General features: G+C 39.9%; 1 protein-coding gene across 14 annotated transcripts in view; it reads right to left on the bottom strand.

The window, feature by feature from the left end:
• Positions 1–21,599, bottom strand: part of BICD1 (BICD cargo adaptor 1) — a 171,547-nt gene that overhangs the window by 15,659 nt on the left and 134,289 nt on the right. For 4 of the 14 annotated variants that reach the window (XM_071422420.1, XM_071422422.1, XM_071422421.1 and 1 more), the window contains exons 6-8: positions 17,632–17,783; positions 10,681–10,998; positions 9,532–9,722 (exon numbers count right to left, since the gene is read on the bottom strand). In XM_071422420.1, coding sequence (XP_071278521.1) covers positions 9,532–9,722; positions 10,681–10,998; positions 17,632–17,783 — 661 coding nt within the window. Of the gene's footprint in view, positions 1–9,531; positions 9,723–10,680; positions 10,999–17,631; positions 17,784–21,599 lie in introns of those variants that run through there. The other 10 variants (XM_071422428.1, XM_071422435.1, XM_071422431.1 and 7 more) reach the window with 4 other exon arrangements.

The raw sequence follows: 21,599 nt of genomic DNA, 5'->3' as shown, positions 1-21,599 counted from the left end.
TATGGTCACAAATTGTTTTCATCCCTGAAATGTCAATTTAATGGGAAAGAATAAAGGGGTTGAAAGTACTGGGGATGAGTTGAAAGTATTGGGCAAAGAACAGATCAGCTGCCTTCTAGTTGTGCAGATGTAAAAATGTGTCACATCACAGAGCAAGACCTACAAAGACAATAAATCAATCCTCTCTGCTCAAAGGTGAGAAACAAGGAAAATTTCCAAACCAAAAGACAAATGTGAGATGTCAAGAAGAATGGGGCAGAGGGTACTAAGATGCTTGCCCTCCTTGCTGAGATGCTTTCAAGCTGCAATCTGACAGGATGAAAAAAGTCCTCAAACTGCTTATCTACAGGAGTGACAAGGACATAAGTTTATACAATTATTTGACAGCTGTTTTCATTTATAATTTATCTTCACTTTTTCTAATGAATGCCAAGAAAACTTTGAACTTCTTCAAGGCCAAGAGGAACTTTAAGAGGCAACAGTTATCACAAAGAATAAGAGGGACCTTTAAGAGGTAATAGTTATCACAAAGAACAGCTGGTGAGAGGACAGCTGTAACTTACCTTCAGAAAAAGCCACAAACAATGGCACAGGTCAAAGATTAGATGAGTGTCTCCCTTCTCCTGCTCCCAGGGTCAGTCTGAGTCTGTAAATAACACAGTTACCTCTGCCCTACACATAGCCCCAGCAGATCAGTCTGTCAGCTGAAAAGTGGACACAGCTCCATGTTCCTGCAGGCTGCCCTGGAAGGAGAGGGCTCTGGTGGAGCAGCCACTGGGGCTCCATGTGGAGCCTGGCTGGCCTAATTAACTCCAGCTTGCCCAGAGCAGGATTGATTCAGCTTGTCCTGTGAGCCAAAGGAGCAGAGCAGGAGGACTGGCCCTTTTGCAGGGCCACTCTACCACTCCATGAGGGCCAGCCCCATCCTGGCACTGCTGCACACTGGCAGCCAAACAAGTTCACCAGGTGCTGCTTAGCTCCTGCACACTTTCCAGCATCCCCATTATGTGTGATTTCCCACTGTCTCAATTCCACCTCAGTTCCATTAAACTGAATAATGGATCACAGCTTGGAGATAGAGAAATGTGTCAACCAAGTGTCTTTTTCAGCTTTCTTCATGGTAAAGATAATCTACTATGAAATTCCCGTGTTGAGAGGGCGAGTACACAGGTAACCCACATCTTAAGCTTGTTATGCAGGAAGCTTAATAGCTTAGATTACTTTTAATTGGAGAAGTTGCAACAACAATTAATTCTTCCACTACTTAGTCTTCTTAAAAACTATTTGAAGAATAAGAGATGTGAGCACACTGCTGAACTCCCATTAATACCAATATCTTTACGTTGCCCTAAGATGCAGTAGGATGCATGTAAAATCCTCATCTCCTGTCATCTCCCTGTGCCCATCTTCTTTTTCTTGCAAAGCAGGCTCAGGAATGTCCCACTGTTTCTACAGTCACAAGCTCCTGACACAGGCCCTCCTTCTGCTCCTGCTCCTCTGGGCACTTTAGGACAAGATCAGGCAGAGTTAACCTAACAGAGGGCTTGCTGTTAAATACTCTCAAGAGTAAGAGCAGGTAGGGAGTTTAACTGCTATTTTCTTCTGGCATTTAGGGAAATGCTGTCTGTCTTGGTGATTTCCACAGGCAGACTCATGGGGCATCACTAACCACTTCAGGCCCTGCCTGGCACACAGCACAGACAGCCCTATCAAGGTTTAGTAGGTCACTGATTCAGGGGCTTTCCAGAACATGTCAGGTTCCTTGGCTGAGTGAGTTCCCTGTCCTAGTGAGTTCTTTCATCTATACAGCAGCTATGCTATATGGAGTGCTTTTACCTTTAATTTCCTTATTCTGCTTGACTTCACCTGTAATTTCCTTTTAGACCTGAATTGTCCAAAATCTAGAGAGCTGTTCCCCCATCAGTTCACTTGTTTCAGTGGTAATGTGCCTGCTAGCTCGAAGTATAGTGACAAAGCCATATCCCAGCCTTGCCTTTTCCTGTAGCTCATATTAAGAATAGCTTTTAAAAAAGAAATAATACCTCATTGTTAACAAAATTAGTGAAATGCATTTTTCTCCAGTTACAGGCTCTGAACATTAAGAGGTTCCTTGTCAGCTCTGTAGCCTTTTTCACACTTTCTATATCACGACGTGCTTATGTTATTTCTCAAATGGTTTTCTGTGAATGCTTTAAATAATTCCTCATTAAATCTACTGAGAAGCTAAATAATGGGTTAGTAAAATAGCAGAAATGGAAATGGCACAAGCTGAAAAATAGTTCCTTTCTTTCATATACAGTTCATAAAAAGCACATTTAGAAAGGTCTGATGATTCATGAAACACTTACTAAAAGACACACACATTTTAAACATTTCAAAAGAGGAAAAGAAAGGTCTTAAAATTACATAAATTATCACATTTCAATCTTGTTGTTTACCATGGAAACATAAGGACACATTTCAGGTCACAAAATCATCCAGAGCAAAAATACTTGCACTATTATATGGGTAAAGAAGGGCCTGATCCAAAGTTTGAAGTCAGTGGGAACAGTAACTTTAGTAGGCTTTAAAAGAAACAATGTAAGTTACAATTAGAAGGTTCTTACACCTCTAAAAAATGCAGACAGGGAGATACTTACAATCAAGGACACTAGTTCTGGTTTTAAGAATTGCTGTGAGCTTCCTCCAAACACCACAACATCCCAAGGAACTGCTCTATTACAGAGCTAAAATGTCAGCATGTCTAATTTAAACAGAGACTCACTTCCCTTTTGCCTAATTTATGAGGCAAAAAGCACAATATTGAATATTCCTGGGTATTTGATAGCAAAAATCAGCAAGTCATGAAACTGCTTCAAATCTTGTCATAAAAGAAGATAGAGATGGATGAGTTTTGTCACCAACATTGTAAGGATATTTCAATCTCTGTTTTAGCTAATTGATAGGACTGGATTCCAAAGCCTAAAATTTTCAGAGAAAGCAACAAATATCTGGTAAAATGCCTTAAAGATTTGATGTGTCATCTGTGTACTTGTTTAGCTAGACAAAAAAACAAACAAACAAACAGAAGTCTAAATAAGACTTCACTGGAGAACTTCAACAAATGATGCTAATGTAAACCATTCCATCCAGCAATGATGTCATAGCTTAGACAGAGAGAGAAATGTCAATAACCTTTTAATGAAAATATACAGCAGTAAGGCATGGATTTCACTGCAGTCTTTTTTTTATTATTATTGTTTAATGTCTTATCAAACGAATTAGGGCTTATATGAAAAACAGATTTTATTTCAGGATTGTTTCGTTATAAAGTGAAAAAACATGAATAAAAACAAACTAAACTTGTAGAACTGCAGTGAATTCATGCCATAATAGCTAAATCATATTGAAGTAGCTAAATTATGTTGATCAGCATGAAATGTATGGGTTTGGTCTCATCAGTGGCAACTGGAAAGCTAAATGCAAGAGAGGAAAAGCACAGAGTGAAAAGGTCCTGTTCACAGTGGCACCAAGAGGTAAAAGTACATTTAGCCAGCTGAATTCTTCATCAGTTACAGCCAACCAATGTCCTTGGCAAGGACACTGTTCCTCAAATTCAAAATGGCCTCCACAGGGACTACACACCATGCTTGAAGTGGCATAAATATGCACTGCTCATTAAGCTGAGCTAAATGAGCATATCAGATGCAGGACATGGCCCTGAGAGCAGGAAGATATATACATGGATCTGTATATATGCACTGACACTGCTCATCAAACAATGAACACACACAGACACACAAATATGGCATGTTTACAGAACCCACAGAAAACAGGACAATGCAGAACAAAAAAAGAGAACATAGATAACAAGTAAATAATGATTGAATTATCCCTTTTGTGAAGAGCATCATATTCAGGTTTAAAAAAAAAACCCTTACAAGTGACTTTTTAAAAAACCTACTCAAAACACATAAAATCCATTTTTCATGAAGAACAGAGACAGATTAAACCAATATTTCATGACTCTCACAACAGCCAGTGGCCTGTCTGATTGCACAAGCTCAGAGACATCTTGCAGGTACAGGATCATCATCAACACAAGTACATTCCAGTAGATAAAAATACAACATACTTTCTTGGAAGGATCATCCGTAGATCTCTAATGAAGCAAAATGCAATTTGTACTCAGACTAAATTTGTGTTACCAGAATAAAGCTGTGGGGATTTTTTTAAAAAATAATGTTTCTGAAGAACTTCCATGCTTTGGATTGCTTGGATGAAGGAAATCAAACTTTCCTGAGAGAACATTTCAGAACAGTTCAGCCTGACTAGTTAAATATTATATGGCTGCATATCTTATATAATAGTGGTGGCTTGGTTAACCACCTGTCCTGCTTTTCAAGAATAAACTCTTTCACTTAATGTACAGAAAAATTCACATTGTTAAGAGCTCATTATAAAATTATCTGACTTAAAATCAGCACAGAAAGGAGTATCTAGATGCTAATCATGTTGGTTTTCCTCTTCATCGATCTATAAAATTCATTCCCAAAAGAGAAATAAGAAATATTTAAAACTTCTCACTGTGTAACCTGAGCAATCACAAAGATCTACAAAGCACCCCCCTGGCAAAATTCATTTCTGAGCTGACAGTGTTCCTCAAAGGATTTCCTCCACAACCATTTATAAAAGAAGCTGTGCTTTCTGTGTGCAGATTTCTGACAGTCCTGCTGTTTCAAAATTGAGATGTGCATAAAAAAGCAAAGTTGAGATATTGGAGCAATTCCTACAGCAGCAAGGCTTAGAAATCTGTGAGGCACTTTCATTGGTATTTCAGCTCAAAAGCAAAGCTGAAACTGGTTTTGGTAAAATATTCCTAAACAAACAAAAAATGTGCACAGCTAAAGACCTTGAATGTAAACCCTTTTCATCACACAAGGAAAGGACACAAACCTGCTATCAAAAATGTATTTCCCTGACCTGTACACAGGCACACCTCTCCAAACAGCTTCCTCTGCAGAGAGGTGTCAGCCTGAAAAATCTCTGCTCATTTTCCCAACCTCTGCATCCAAAATGGAAGGGAGCTTCTACTCACAACACACCTTTTGAAGAGGATTTCCCATCTCTTCACACTACTTAAGCAAGATGAAGCAAGCAGGAGGGGCAAAACCAACAATCTTGCCCCAAATGCAAAGTTCCAGTTTAAAGTTATTTAAAGAAAAATACAGAAGGAACATGAGCTTCTGATTGCACAAAGGATAATCTTTTATAGAATATTTTGGAAAGTCACATCTAAAACACTGCACTTTTGAGAAGCTCAAAATCCAGAAAGAACAAATATTTTAAAATAGCATGAGAGTGTATTCCTCATCCCTTGAGCCAAGAGGGGTTACTTAATACCTCACCTGGCCAATCAAAAGCCCTTAATTCCCTATAACACTAAGTACCACCCTACTCAGAAGACCCTCTGATCCTTGTTGTGTTAAATTGTGTTTGTGCTACATCAAACAGATCAATGCACACCCAGGTTTCTTACCTATTCTTCACATTTTAAACCACTCTCAGTGTAAAGGCAAGTAGCAAAGACAACTCTTCAGCAATTTCCCTTGAGCTCCAGCTTAAAGATTTAATTGTAAGACTTCCTAGGACCTCAACATTTGGATCATTGAAATTTTTTATTTTAATTTTCCTTGTTAGCTTTAAAAATACTTTCCACCTACAGATGCTGTAAGCTAATTCTCGGTGACATTCTAGGAATTGCCTTTGGGATAGAGTTTTTACAAATGAAGCTAAATTTTATGGTAAGAATGCAAACCAACAAACAAGAGCTAGTTATTTGTATCATATTGTGACTCATATTTGATTTGCTGTAAGTATAGAGCTACGTCAGAAATTAATCTTGGATTATTTTTTCAGTAAGAGTAACTATTATATACCCTTAATTATGTATGGTAGGTGGTGAGCTCAGTGCCTGAGCAGTTGCTGTACTATTATGTGGCATTCTTTGTGCTGTCTTTATCTTCCACATCAGTCTCTTCTTGTGGGAATTAAATGCCAGGCTGTAAATCACTCTTGAAAGACAGCTGAAAAGCAAGCGTGCTTTCAGATTTAATGTGCTTTCAGAAATGAGTGACCCTCCCTACAAAACCACCAAATTTTGCAGATTTGTTCTTTTTTGGGGTTTTTTTAGAGGTTTTTAGAAGACGCATTTTATGAAACAATGAAGAACAATTAATCTAAGCACTACAAAAATACACAATTTTGATCATAGCAAACTAGCATGGTTCTCTTGAAATCCATGGGTCTATCCTAGCTTGGGTCAAACAGATATCTGACCTCAGCTGGGCTTGGAATCTGAGGGAAATTTGTTACATTTAAGGCTGCTACGTTCCTTTTTCTATTGTGATAAAATAAAATAGATATGACCATACAGATTTCTATAAAAGGAAGGATTGCTCATTATGATCTCATGATCTGTATTCCTTCAAAATATAAAATACTTTACTTTTTACAGTGTTTTCCTGTGTGGGATTTTAAATACTAAGCATAAACAATAGGGGGAAGAAGCATCCACCACATTTTGTTTGGACAGCGCTCCAACAAAGGAGATTCTCAGGTGGTTTGAGGGTGACCCTGAGGGAGAACTGCAGCCATTGGTAACTGTCCTTCTCATAACCTGTTGGGAAACCTTTCACTTCAGGTACATCTTCTACATAAGGATCTTGATTCAAATTTAAGCTAAAATAGCAGAACTTTATATTCAACTTTTGGAACTGCCACGCTAAAGTATCTGACAGAGAAAAGAGTGTTGTCAAGACAGATACTACAGGAGACCTTTTTAGTCTTGTTTTTTCCTCAAAGAGGTTGAGAGAAGCATATTTTGTATTTGGGACTGTAGTATATTAAGAGGCACCTATTGACTTCATATTCAAGGAGTTTGAACACAACACAAGGAAAGGTAATTTGGCAGTGTTTACACACTGCCAAACCTAGCACTAGGCTTTCTATATGCCCTTTTTCATGTAGTTAGGAAAACAAATACAAACTCATCCAAAGGTGGGCTAGAATTGTGCTGGGCACATACTGGCTCTTATCAGAAGCATAAAGACTTGAAAGATTAAAAATACATGTCAGCAGAACAGAAGCAAAGAAGAAACAAAGAACAAAGTTAAATGCATGCCATTACCTAGGAGAAACGAGAAACGGAACACGATCCTTTGGAAGAGCCCCGAGTGGTATTTTTAGCCCCTGCGGGCAGTTAAGAGCCATTAGTTCAATTAGGAAGCCCAGATCAAGTCGTGCTGCCTCAGCTTTGTGTCAGAGGTACCTGCGGGCTGATCTAAAGCCGAAGGCATTCAAGCGGAAATGGAGCAGGACATGACAATCTCTTGCTTCAATTCAGCTCCTCTTCCTCTGCCCTAAATCATCTCTACCTCTCCAGGTACCCAGCAGCAGTCTAAGCAAAGGCAGCCTCTTGTGCCAAGCACCAAGTCCAGAAGAAGGAGCAAGAGAAACACAGGCACGGCTTGCTACTGGCACAGGGCTCATGGGGCAGAGGAACCTGCCCTGCTTGTCCTGCCACCAACTTCAGCTATTTTGGCTCTTGGTCTCCATCTCCAACCAACATTGCCAGTTAAAGCTTCCCAGTCCCCACATGCCTGGGAGCTCATGAAAGGATAGGGAAGCTCTCACATCACACAGGTGAAAAATCCTTGTGAAGGAAATAATTCACGAATTTAAAAGAACAAAATCAAAACGTGTTTCTGTTTTATGTAGATTTGATTAATTCTCACTCTGCTCCTGGGGACTCAGCCTCAAGCCAAGCTACACTTTGCTCCACAGTGTTTGAGTTTGGATGCTACTCCTTTGCACCCTCTCTAATGAAGAAGCAGGTGTGGGTTGCTACACTTTTTGCTGCCTTGCTTGACTGCAAAACTCATCTGAGAACAAAAGCTCTTTGTGAGACAAGGCTTTAAACATTCTTAATAAAAGCAGCAGAATAACATCCTTCACTGTTCCTTACTTTCAGGAAATAGATAATTAGACAGATGGCAAAAAATCCTACTTGGTGCATCATTCCTTTCATCTGTTAACAACAGTAAGAAATCTTCAGAAACTGGTAAAAACAACGATGAATAATTCCCTGCTTAATCCTGAACTAACCTTGTCCTGCCAACACTGGAATCTGAATGCTCAGAAAATCTCAGGTTTGGACCTGTCAGTTTCACAGGCTGAGACTAAAGCATGGGATGATATAAAATTCTGACAAATACATTCAGAAAGCTGAGATTATTGCAGATTCATAAGGACAACTGTAACATAAATCAGTGACCTGTCTCAAGACCCTTACACTTTAAATATGTAGAGATGTACCTAAAGTGACAGATAAGACTCCAGATAAACAACTTTCTGGACAATTCTACCATTCAGGCTGCTTCATCCTTTGGTCTCTGTTACTGGACAAAAAGACTGTGTCAGCGTTTCTCAATCTGTGGTCCACGCATAGGTGACATTCCATGAGATATCAGATGCTTCTTTCCCCCCACTCCCACATTTTTCTCCTCAGGAGACAACTCTTTGATTCATTTACTGCAACACACCCTAGGAGAATGCCTTGTTTAGACTCTGCAGTTTTACTTGTCCTCTGAGTGGGTGTTACTTGCATGGCACTCCTCAAAGGCAGTTCTGACACTGATGGCACTAGGTAAGAAATATAACCTACTACAGGGTACTGCTCAGCTTCCCAGAATAAACATTTACTCCAGCAGAAACTACTTTTATGGGTTTTAGCTTTCATATTTTCTACTTATGTTTTTTGTGTATAACATATTTCAAAACAAAGAATTGACAAAATTACCACCAGACAAGACTGTGCCCAGTTAAAGGCTAAAGGTCCTGCTCAGGTGCAGAAGATAAGAAATTATTAGCTGTACTCTCAGGAGAGAGAAAAGAGAGAAAGCTATCACATCTTTGAAATGTCATCCCAGTTTGCATTTTCTTTCTGTGCCTCATTCAAAGCAGATGCTACGTTTTGGCAGGAAATTAAGAGCAAAACCTTCCTGCACAGATTAATTTCATGACTCAATTTGTATAAAAAAAACCTTCTGTGAGTTGAACACCACCCTTTGGAAAAACCTGACTGGGTGCTCCAGGGTGAGAAGAGGGGTGCTGTGGAGGCTCCTGCACACTGCCAGCCACTCCCTCGCTGGTGCTCACACCTCTGACTCCTCTATCCCATGGGATTTGTGTCTTCCAGGGGAAACTACCAATGCCACCAGCAGGTTAAGCTCCACCCAGGCACAGGGGTGCAGCCTCTGTGGATTCCAGTGGGACTGCACCCACATGTACCACAGCAGGACTTTCCACACTGCATCTGAAACCAGTTTGGGCCACTGCCGGCAGAACGTCATCTCCTGCCACCCGTGACACAGGAGGAGACATTTTGCTTTTCAAGAAGGTGCCCAAATTAAATTGCATCTGCAGTGTTGGGAGGGTCCCCTGCTCTGCTAACCACTCAGCACCACATGCACCCAAGGAAAAAATGTTTACCTGGTATGGCCACGGTTAACCTTTTTTCCTTGCTGAGACGGTGCCCATGGATGAATTCACTCATGGAAGGGGGGCCCCTCAGAAGATATGATTCTGTGGAGGCGGGATGAGGGGGGGCTCTTAATAATTTCTGGAGGTAGGTCCCTGAAGTCCTGGGATGGCTCTGATCACAAAGGGAAGGTGAGAATAGTCTTGCAGGAGATCCAAGAAAAATACATATGGAAACAAAAGAGTTTTACTTTAATTACCTTTCAAAGCCTCACGAATGACAATATCATCTTAACTTGCTTAACAGGTAAAAATCAACTATCATTGACACCCCATGTCATTTCCAGAGCAGGACACCTTGCCTGCATTGGAAATCCTCCTTCACCTTAGGGAAAGAGGAAATGAGGTTGGGTTGTATCTCAGCATCCTCAAGTCAGCTTGTACAAGGTTCCCTGATTGTTCTCTTCATTTTGCATTGTGATTAGAGCATACAAGAAAAGGTGATGATTATCTAGGACTCTCTAACAGAGTCCCCTTCATCTTCAAAACCATGGAGATGCCCACACCTAGAGAGTTTTGGCAGGGGCAGGCACAAGACATGAGCTCACAGCTTGAACAGCAAAATATTTGCATTAGGTTATGAATGGCAGCCATCCCATTCAAAAGGTTTCTTGCTCCCATGTAGAAAAATTGATCAGAGTGAACACATCCATATTCTTTTCACACTGATAAAGAACAAGTGAGCACCAGAGCTAAACAAAGGAAGGCAGCTTCTTTCATGTTAAGCACTAAAATGCTCATAGAGCACAATCCTTCTTTTATTTCAGATGCTCATTAGGGAAAACTTAAAGAAAACTTGTTAAAGAAAATACATTCACACTTAATATTAAAGACATACAAGATGCACCGAGACACTGACAGAATATAGTTTAAAACACTGCATTCAGAAGGAGGAAATAACAGTGAGTAGGTGGATCAGAACCACATGTTGCCAGGCTTTGAATTTCATACTCATATCCTCCCCGCCTCCTTCTCCCCAGTCAAAGGACGGAAAGAAAAAAATAAAAATAAAGAAAGGAATCATTATGTTCATAATTCAGTGAACGACTTTAATGCAAGTCTGGCTACTGCACTGTACTGTAAAGATCACTGCATGCATACCTTTTCCTCTGAGTGCCACTGCTGACCAGTAAGTTTGGTTGCTGTGGGCCCTGACTATGCAGGAGGAAAGTGTCTATGCTTGGCACGGTGGCTGATGCCTCCTCACTTACTTTAGGGCTGCCGATCTTGCTCTTTCCCAGCTTGCCTTTGCTGCGCCGCGACTGCTCGTGGTCGAACTCTAAATCCTCCAGTCGCTGGGTCAGGGCAAGCTTTTGCTGGATAGCCATGCGCAGCAGAGAGTTCAGGGTCTTCTTCTCATCCTCTGCAGCCGCCAGCTGCCTCTGCATCTCATCCAGCTGTGTGACGTACTCATCACACCTGCAGAAAAACAGGGCAGAGATCTGGGGAAGCAGCCCAAGGACCGACTCTACCTGTGAGCACATTCCTAGGCTTCTGTTACAGAGCCAGACTCAGATCCCAGCTTTTGCTGCCCCTAATCCTGGCACCAGGCAGCCTGAATTCTTCTGTTCCCCTCCGAATCAATTTGGACTTGGATCTGAATGTTCCATTCAGCAAGAATGGAACTTCCCATTCAGCAAGACAACCTGTGCCTATATTAACATAGTCTATGACAATGTAACGTGTTTCTGATGCACATAAAAAGCAATTGGAGGGGAGGTATGGGATTACTTCCAGTTCAGACCACAAATAACAAATTTGGGTGCTGCTTCTACCAGTAAGTAACCATAGATAATAATGCTACCAATTAGAAAATACTATTTTCCACAGGCAGTAATATCCACTTCAAGAGAGTATTACAAAAAAAAAGACTGCAAGCAGTTTGAACACTTGACACATCAGATTTTGTGAAATGAGAAACCTTCCATTATTTACCCTTGTTAACCACTTATTACCATGATTACCATTAGTTACCACTGATTAAAAGGATACTATTAGGAAACCCCACACCTGGAAGGTATTTCACATTTACTGTTCAATCTCTTGGAGGTGTGTTCATCGCTACTCCTTTTTAATCCTCAGCCTTTTTTACCCACATGAAAAATTATCTTTTCATTTGCTTTAGATCTCTGAGAACTAAAACCACCTTTCTTATGATTTTGTTCCATTTAAGACCAAGTTCAATTTATTTCTGCTTTTAGCAAAACTTCCCAAAGTTAACAGGAAAAGCAAAACATTTCAAAATTGTCTTAAAACACTTTTTGAAGTGAAATAGCCTCAGTTTGATAGCAATAGACCATCTAATCAGTAAGCACCAAGAGCAATAAAACTAAATGTATTCCAGCAGTAAGATGCTTCACAGACAGCAGTACTGCCTGACCATCAGACATTTGTGGAAACACCCAAGGATTTTTCATGTTGAATGATGCAGCTTTCACCAGATCTCCTTCCCACAAGATCTGGGTGAATCAAAATAACTTTGCTGTGTAATTGCAATTGTGTAATGGATGAGGATGTAATTTTATCAGTATCACTTACAGAAAGCAAGCATAGAAAACTGTTTTAGTCTTCCTTATCAAAATGGGTGATGCAATAAACTTGAATTATTGCAAACCGAGGGATGAAAGTAATTTCTCTGAAATTTTAATCTTCCCCTTGGGAAACAGAACCAAAGTATACTTGAAAATGTGTAGTTAGTTATTCTTCACACACAAATACTTACATATATATTGCACTCCCCTTTTGAACAATTCAGGCACTGCAAGCAAAATTACTGTGTCAGATACAGCTTCATCTACCATTTCAGTATTATCTTTCTTCTACAGGACCTTAATAAGCATGACTCTTGCTACCCAAGCCTTGAGGAAAAGAGCTACTTATGAAATGCCAGCTGGATTAGAGCCAACATGCACACCTATTTTGCTCCAGGCTGTGAGATGCATGTTGATGCTCAAGTCAGTTTCCTTGACAGAGACATGAAATCAGCATTCTGAATATTATATCTTATTTCAAATTAATTTACTTTAATGTCTCATTCTTGTAACCAGATGGGTCTTGTATCCTTGTCCTTTATTCTCTGCTGCTTTCCTCTTTGTCCAAGAGACCTCATTTGTTTCCAAACATGTTTCCTGTTGAAAATTTTTAGATGTAACACCTGCAGCAACTCCTGTGGCACACGGCCACTAGAGGAATGAATTACCTTCCATTAATATGCCAGTACATCAGTTTTGGTTTTGGAAAAAGACTGATTTTTCTCAGGCATCAGAAGGTGGTTTTGGTATTTGCGCATCTGATTTGTAAAACAGCCCAACCGAATCATTAAGAAACACATGCCATGAAGGTGGATATTCCTAATGCAGTCTTTGATGAACTTGCTATTAACTATATCAAGCTATCTTGAGAAATCTGCATATACTAGATGCTATTAGCTGGTCTCATACTTGAGACAACACCAATCTCATGAATACATTTTCCAGCTGTTCTGATTAATTACATGTTTTCATGTCCTTCCTAGAAGGACCCAATAAGTGCAAGCCCACTTTTTTTTTTTTTTTGAGAAAGTTTAAAAGAAAGGTTAAACCTAAATCATGCAAGTAAAGGCCTCAATTAACTTTAGAAACTGCTGAATTACCAGCCTCAGATCTCCTGGAATTTTGCAGCAGAGAAGGTTATTCTGTGTAGTGGGAGGTAACAACTGCCTGCAGCCACAGCATTTCCCTTCACTGAGGTATTTCCAGCTATGTGCAAGTGTGGGATAAAAGGAGAAGTGTTTCCAATTAAAAAATAAAAAAGCATTGCACACATCCATATTGCCTTTCACCCACATGTTTGATAAACATTCATCAAGTCTCACAGAAGGAAGAAAAAGGTTAAGGATCTCCTAAGAGAAAAGGGTAAAGAGCTCCTAGGAAAGATGACTTCTGGCATGGCAGAGACCATTGCAGGGCTGCAGGATACTCCAGGGCTCTGAATGGGTGTTTGAGGGGGGTTCAAATAGTGATAGCAAAATTTATGTTATGTCCTACTGAGTCAGAACTCTTCCCTAATTTCCCTCTTGCCCCAGGACAGGTTGTAAGCTGCAAGTGACTATTAAATAAACAGCACTGTTTTCTTGCTGTCTGCTGGTGTACTTGGAGCAAAAGTCAAGGTTTCACCTATTTTTCATTTCTCTCATCTCAGAATGCAAGCAGACAGACACATAAGCCCACTTATTTTTTATGAACTGATCCAAGAGGCTTATATAGGATTTTGAGGGATTTCTGGTTCCATCTATCCCTCTCGTCTAGGAACATAAACCAAATACCAAATCAGGCTTATGTGTAATTTAGGTAACATAAATCATAGCAGAGCTTGAGCTAAAACCCAGTGACACTGACAGTGACAGGTCCCTGCTCTAACTAGATAATCATAATTCTCTTCTGTTCAAAAATGTTTTCTCAGCTCCAGGATCTGGTCAATCTTCCTACTCAGTCTCTTCAGCACACATTTTTCTTTTAAAATTATCATAAGAAACTATTTTGATGGATAAAGAATAAAATCCATTCATGCAGTGTCAGGACTATGGCCATATTTCCTGCTCTCTCCTGTTACACATCTCAATTTAGGCTGGCAAAGTAAGCAGACTCAGTGAAGTTTGCTTCCTGAATAGCTTAAGGATCCTGTTTTAAAGTAGTTCCTTCTATCCTTCAGCTCAGAACTTCCTCTCTCAGGACAACACCTACTCTAGACTGGAAAACTAATGTTTTAAATTATTATTTATTGTTCCTCTGGATAAGTGCTGCTCACTGCTTCACAAACACAAACCACTCTTATCCTGGATCAGAACTCAGGGTGAGAGTGAGGGGAAACAGGAGGGGCAGGAAAGGCTTCTTTGGGAATTCCTCATTTTCTCTGGGAATACCAGAAGCAGCCCATGACAAAATAAGCAGGTTAAAGGCTGCACATGGCACTGGTATCTAACAGAAACTTCAGCTCTGTATTGCCAATCCCTTGAATCCCACAAAAGAGGTTTTATATGCTGTAGCTTTCTTTTTCTAAGAGAGGTGTTCCAGGAAATATTCTTGACAGGTCTGAAGCATATAAATCTCAGAAAGGGATCACAAGGCTAATGAAAGAGGAAGGAGGAAGCTGCAGAGATCAGAATGTCAGAGATTTTTGGATCAAATAAGCTGCTCCAGAAGGAAAAAGGGCAAAAGTAGAGGGACAAGCAGGACAGAATGACTTCTGAGACACAGAACTGAAAAAAGAGCTTAAGGAGTGAAGGATGAACAAGTGTCAGGAAAAACACAGAAAAAGAAGGCTCCTGCTTTCTGCACGGAGGAGCTTTGGAGGGAAGTGTCAACTTTGCTGTTCAGACCAGAAACAGAAGTGCTGTGGCTCTCCTTAGGACGTGTGCTATGACCTTTATCCAGTGTATTTGAGGAAGGAAATACACAGTTCCATACAAAACCAGATGAACATCCACTTGGGGGCCAAAATGATGCTTTATGGAAAGAGAAAGGATATTGTTCTATCAAACAGTATAAGCAACCATTTTCAGATCTATAATACAACTCTACTATCAGAAGGATGATCGCCCTATGGTACAAATTCAGGAATAATTACCATGTGATGCACTATAACCATGGAAACCAGTGTTTTATTCAACTAAAGACTAAACAATTGCTTTTTTATGCTGAGGGTTGCTACTGCATCTAATGTTACTGCACAAAAATCTTAGAGCCTTGTATTTCCAAACAGATTTCTCCTCTTCAAAAGACTTGTAGAATATATCAACTCTCTGTCATTTAAACAAATGCTCTTCCAAATGGACTATTTGGAATGAGTCAATGATTTCACCATTTAGGAAGATTGATTTAATTATAAAGGCCATTAAACTCCATGCTAGGGAAGAAAATTGAATATTTTACAACAGAAAAATCTATAGGAGTATAATGATGTGGAAGACCTTGCAGTGAATAATTTTTTATAACTGTGCTCAGAGAATACTGGGCAAAACTTAGGATGTCAAGGGCAGGGACGTGTCCCATAGGCCATACATTGAGTGTTTAATCACTACTACATGGACTTTACCAACAGCAGTAAATTCTTGGGGCAGGATTTATTGCTACTAACATTAGAAATTTTTAAACTAAAAATGTGTAACTCAGCAGGTCACAGAGATGCCTTTTATAGCTCATAGAAGAGGCACAGAAGTTTCTTTACATCCTACACACAAGACATCTAGAAAAGACACCTGGATGAGTGGCATCACTGAAGCCTAATTCTCATGGAGGGGATGCTGCTGCCTCCCATCAGCTCCAGGATCTGCCTTGAACCCAACTGAAGTCTGCACTCAGGATGCCCAGATTGGGTAAGGAGCATTCAGTACACCAACAATCTAACATTCCCTTTAACTTCTAAAGCTTTGAAAACTACTTTTACCTCATATATTGATGATTTATGGCCCATTCAAGACCCTTGTTTTGCTTTATGCTCATGAGGCCACTCCTCTGCTCCGGAGATACCTGCCTTCCACGAGCTCTTACAGAGTTAGAACATTCCTGTGTCTCCTAGAGTAAGGAGCTTGCACAGAAAGGTCAACACATGCATTTCCAACACACACACACACACACAACTCTCCTTTGTGGAAGAAAACCTTTAGATGCCAATGAAATCAATCAGGCTACCTTGGTTCACACCACCTGCTGAGCTGGGTCTTCGTTTCCATTATGTCGCTACACGCACTCCTCTGACGAAGGACCTATGATGAATTTGTACACAGCACCAATGTCATGACATATAAATGCCCCTTTTCTCCTTCCTTCCCACTTCTCCCAGCTGCTGCTGCCACTGTCACCAAGCAAAAAAGCACCTTAGAAGGCTGGAAGTGGTGAGATGTCACTGCCAGCAGCACTGAAGAGACGTTGGCAGAAGGCACAAAGATATCTTATCATTTATGGACTGAAGTACAAACAAGAAATCTGTACTGTGTTTGACCAGAAGAGGGAGGAGAAAAAGTATTTCTGTATTTCCAAAATAAGAATTTATTTATTAAAATGCTGGAGCTTTAAAAAAAAAAAAGATTTGTAGGTAACCTTTTAAAAAGCAGCTAAGATGAAAAGACACAGTCTTAAGCTGTGGCAGGGGAGGTCTAGGTGGTCATTAGGAAGAATTTCTTCACAAAAAGAGCTATCAGACATTGGAGTGAACTGCCCAGGGAGGTGGTGGAATCACATCCCTGGGGGTGTTTAAGGAAAGCCTGGACTTGACTCAGTGCCATGGTCTGGATCACAAGGTCTTGTTGGGTCATAGGCTAGACTCAATCTCAGAAGTATTTTCCAACCTAGTTGATTCTGTGATTCTGTGTAAAATCAAAAGCTCTTCTGAAGAAGATGTGGGAGAAGGAAAGATGAAAGTTGATTAATTACTGTCCTGCCAGCAGGAACTATGTTACAGAAGGTAAGTGAAGCTTTTATCCTGTGAAGGAGAAGATAATAAATTGAAACATCACAGTGGAAGAAAATAAGAATTTATGCTGGAGTGGGAAATTACAGCGGCCTTACAATTATTAGCACTGGATTATAGCATAGGCTGGTTGATTAAATAGATTTTACTACTGGTAAGTAATAAATCTCACTGTAATGAAAATGTGGGGTTCTGAAGATCATCATTAACCATATGACAGCTTTACATGGCAGAATCACTGTGTACTTCTGAATGGGAAAATCAGCCACATAAATCCACTATTTGATTTCCACTTTAAAAAACCCTATAAATGCAAATATTCTGTAGGCATATACTGTCATTTATAACACTTTACTCAAGGTTGTATTGGCATTGCTATTCTTCAGCTTTATTTTCCAAGACACACATCTCAGCAGCACTTGAAAGCCTGCAAGTTTTGCACAGTGTGCATTCTAGGACTCATTCACCTTCATCCAAGAAACCCCTGACCATGCAGAAAATAATTTCTCTATCCTCCTAAGCATCCAATACACAGAGCTAAGTATGTTCTTACTTAGCACACACCTGTTTGCAGTGCTGACCCAGATGGTGACACCTTTCCCTTACCTGGTTGCAAACATTGCTCTCAAGGATGAGAAGGTTGCTGCATCTTCCTTCAGAGCCTTGAGTTCATTCCGTAGCTTGGTCATGGTCTCAGTCACCATTGCTTTTTCATTTTCATATTTGTTCTTCAAGTTGGCCAGTGCCACTTCAGCTGTCTGAAAATACAAACAAGGATATGTGCTTATGAGACAGAGATCTGAGAACAGCTAAAATCCCATGCCTGATTTTGGTTTTGATGTCCTTCATTCACACAATAAAAGAAATTAAACCTGATCTTCACTGGACTGCACACTTTAACTTCTTCTTTTAAGTTGTACTCCATGAAAGCAGGAAAAGGAGAAAGGAGCTGAAAGGACAAAGCCCATTTCAATGGCAACTGGCAACAACTCAGCACCTCAAGTATCTCTGCAAAACTGTGGAGCTGTATGTGGAGGGCTCAGGCAAGTGAATAAACTTAGTACAGGAGCTGCTACCACCTTGTTTGAGCTGCAATAAACATCCAAGTGTGTCCCCTGGCACTTTGCAAACAGGACACAGAGCACATGAGGCTCAGCCTCTGCAGCCAAGTTGTGAATCACTGTATTTGGCCTCAAGCCTCCTGCTGGCTGAGGCTTTCCTTGGGCACAGAGATGGCCAGGACCTGGCAGCTTGATTTATGCCTGAAAACTGGCAATGTTCACTGCTGTGCAAACCAGCATTATTTTAGCAGTTTTAATCACCAAAAAAAAAAAAAAAAAAAAAAAAAAGAATAAAAGAAAAAAATTACAATTTACAATAAAAGAAAAAAATCACAAATTGCAAATTACAGTTTTCATTTAACAGGAAAGCAAATATTTGTATTTGTCCCATTCCTAAATTTTTGCTGCACCCTTCTTTCTTTTTTCAATTTCACCCATTAAATTCCTTTAATTTACTACTGTACCGTTTTTAATAGTTACATTTGTCTTATACCTTCAAGACTTGAACATTCTGCATTACTTATGAATTTAGAATCATTTTAACACATTCAAAATAGATAGTTTTATAGAGGCTTTGAATGAAATGAAGAAAAAGTTGCTTCCTTTTACATTTATTCAGAGGGTGTTATGGTTGTTTTTTGCACTTCATTTAGTGCATAAGTTGCAGCAATTCATACAGGCAATCAATTTCCTCTGTTGATCTTATGAGCTCTTGAGCCACCACCAAGGGAGAGAAGGTGAGAAGAACATCAGGTTAAAGTAACTAGCAACAGCAACAGGACAAAAGATGGCAATGACCAAACAGCTGGAAACCTATTTCAAACCCAGTTTTCCAAAAATCCATACATTTCCCACTAACAAGGTCTCTTAACAAAAGGGCACATCAGAATCTCCTATAAATTACAACTTTATTCATTTGTGTCTTGTTAAATAACAGCTTTAAAATAATTAATTTTTTTAATTGCATACTCACCAATAATATTTTCTTACTTTCACACCAATTTACATTAAGAAAACAGATTTTTAAAGGGCAGTAGTAACCACCTATCATTTTAAATAGATGTGTTTTTCCAATCCAGATTTGAAGTCATCAGCAATACATGTTAAAATTATCAATCACTTAGGGATCTATTTAAATCAATTCTGCTTTTTTCAACCTTGCTGATATATGCTTTGGTGCAGTGTAGGATGGTGAACACCAGCCTATGTCTTAGCAGGATAAAGCAGAAATAATCAGCTTTTTGTCTGTTTTCAGCTGTGACCAAAAATGTGCACTCATAAATTACAGTAATTTACACATCACTGAAACTGTGCACCATGATCAGACAGACCATGATTCCCATGTTTTAGTTTGGATGCCAGGGTAAGTTAACAGATGTGCAACACTAGAAGATGAAAATATAGTTTGCTTGGTGAATAAAAGTAACAGAGGAAGGACTGTGTCAAATCTTCAAAGATTTTTTTCTTCCTATTCAAGTTTCCTATAAAACAACATAGAGAAAACAAAGCATAAGTTTCAAATCCTATGGGAAATACTTCATGTCTCTCCATGCACCAGCCAAGATGCTTGAGGATCTCCCTCCTGAAAGTCTCCTAAGTGAAGAACAAATGGGCACAAGGGCTCTGCTAGAGAAGCAAATAAAACAAAAACAAAAACAAAACAAAAAAAAGTAGGTTTATTAGAAAAACAAAGAAGGGGAGCAGCAGAAGCTGAGGAAGCTTCTCTTGGAAATTTGGGGAGCCCGAAGAGACAGGAAACTTGCCTGAATCCTGAGAACACCCTGAAGCCTGAATATGTAATGGAGAGGGAGACAGGGGATAGAAGAGGAACTCAGCCTCCATCTACCAGAGACACTTAGAGCTTCTGGTCTCCTCAGCTGGACTGTCACACTGTGCCAAACTAACAGGGACAAAAGGAACTGAAGACACAGCTTCATGTTACTCCTCCAGTGCCAGCTCTTGTTGAAATTATTTCTATTTGTTCCCCATCTCAGCCAATCCCCAAAATTGTACCCATTGAGCCATATATGCCTGGTTATGCCTGGTGCCAGTAGGATAATCTAGATTTAGGGAATCTAGAACAGTGTATACAGAGCATTCTCTGAAAGGAAGGATGGGACAAAAAAGAGTCTTAATCTCCAAGTGGTGGGTGCCACAAGGAAGCAGATGCCAGGTCCTGGCATTTTTTAAAGCTGTGGTTAAAAAAAAAAAATCAAAAAAAATCAGAGAATTTTTTTCCACATAAAAATGCAATCTCACAACACACAAGTAGATGGGGAACACAAGAAAAAAGATGAAAACACAGGAAAAAAGCATGAATATTCTTCAGTGAAGTAAATAATCCAATAAGACAGCAGAGGTGCTCATGACACTCTCTTGTCAGACCAGTCATGCTGAGGAGCTGGGCAAGTGAAGTCCCCAGGCTCTGAGCCAGCCACCTGCAGACATGAGATTGAGATTGATGGCTCACTGTGCCTTTACTGTGGAGAAGAAGTCACCTGGAATTGACAGCAACGCCAGGAGGGAGCAGAGAGCTCCAAGGCCTGGACTTCAGCGGGGTGTGAAATATCAGTGAGGAAAAGAGAGCTGGGGACCACACAGAGCTCAGCTCCCTCCCCATCCCCAAAGCCCAGCCTGGAGGTGAAATGGCTGAGGTCAGCACACACCTGAGCCCAGGACCTCAAGCACTGCCAGAACTAACAGGGGCCCTTCCATCCTCCTCTGTATCCTTACACAAGAGATGTTTGCCCAAACTCAGCCCCAAGGCTGCCATCTTTGCTCTGAACTCTGTGAACAGACTTCATTTTCTAAGACACCTTTGTATCCCATTTACTTTTTATCAGCAGTGTGAGAAGCAGATAATTTAAAATAATTGTTAATAAATATTAAGTCCTACACTGGTAGGATTTTTATGTCACAAAATGTCAAAAAGCAGAAAACTAGCCTGTATTTTTAGAACAGAAGTTGTACCTTGACTTTTCATCAAGCCTCTCTTTCACAGCAGAAATTCTACTGTGTTCTGTCCATATAGTATCAGCATTAGTTTATAGATAAAATTCTGTATGTCTGGGGTTATCAAGGTATTTTTTTCTGAAGGACTTTCATGGGTATTGCAGTTATGGAAGCTGCAGACACCACAGTTTATTAACTAATGCAGACATGAAGGTCTTGCTGACTCAATTTTGCCTCATTAAACTATTTACCTATGAAAACAACTGATCAGCTTTCTATCAGAACTTCAGGGTGTTAAATTCCCCTCGCAGGCAGCTTTGCTTTCTGATTAGAAATCAAAATCAAACCCATTATTGAACCAGTCCTAAAAATTACTGCATCATTAATTTGATTTTACTTTCTCATTTATGCTATTGTTAATGTTTATTCCACCACTCAGGTGCAGACACAGTAATTTGGGCTATGAACAAATGGATACATAAATCAAGACAAGGTAAGCAAGCAAGATCTATGTGCCTTGCTTTCTTGGGCTATTGATTTAATAATCCATTTTCATGGACT

Source organism: Agelaius tricolor, unplaced genomic scaffold (genome assembly GCF_023055355.1).
Source record: "Agelaius tricolor isolate 1412-34295 unplaced genomic scaffold, bAgeTri1.0.p SCAF_3, whole genome shotgun sequence".
Lineage (NCBI taxonomy): Eukaryota > Metazoa > Chordata > Aves > Passeriformes > Icteridae > Agelaius > Agelaius tricolor.
Note: the sequence above shows the minus strand (reverse complement) of the source record. Positions and strands in the feature narration are given on the sequence as shown.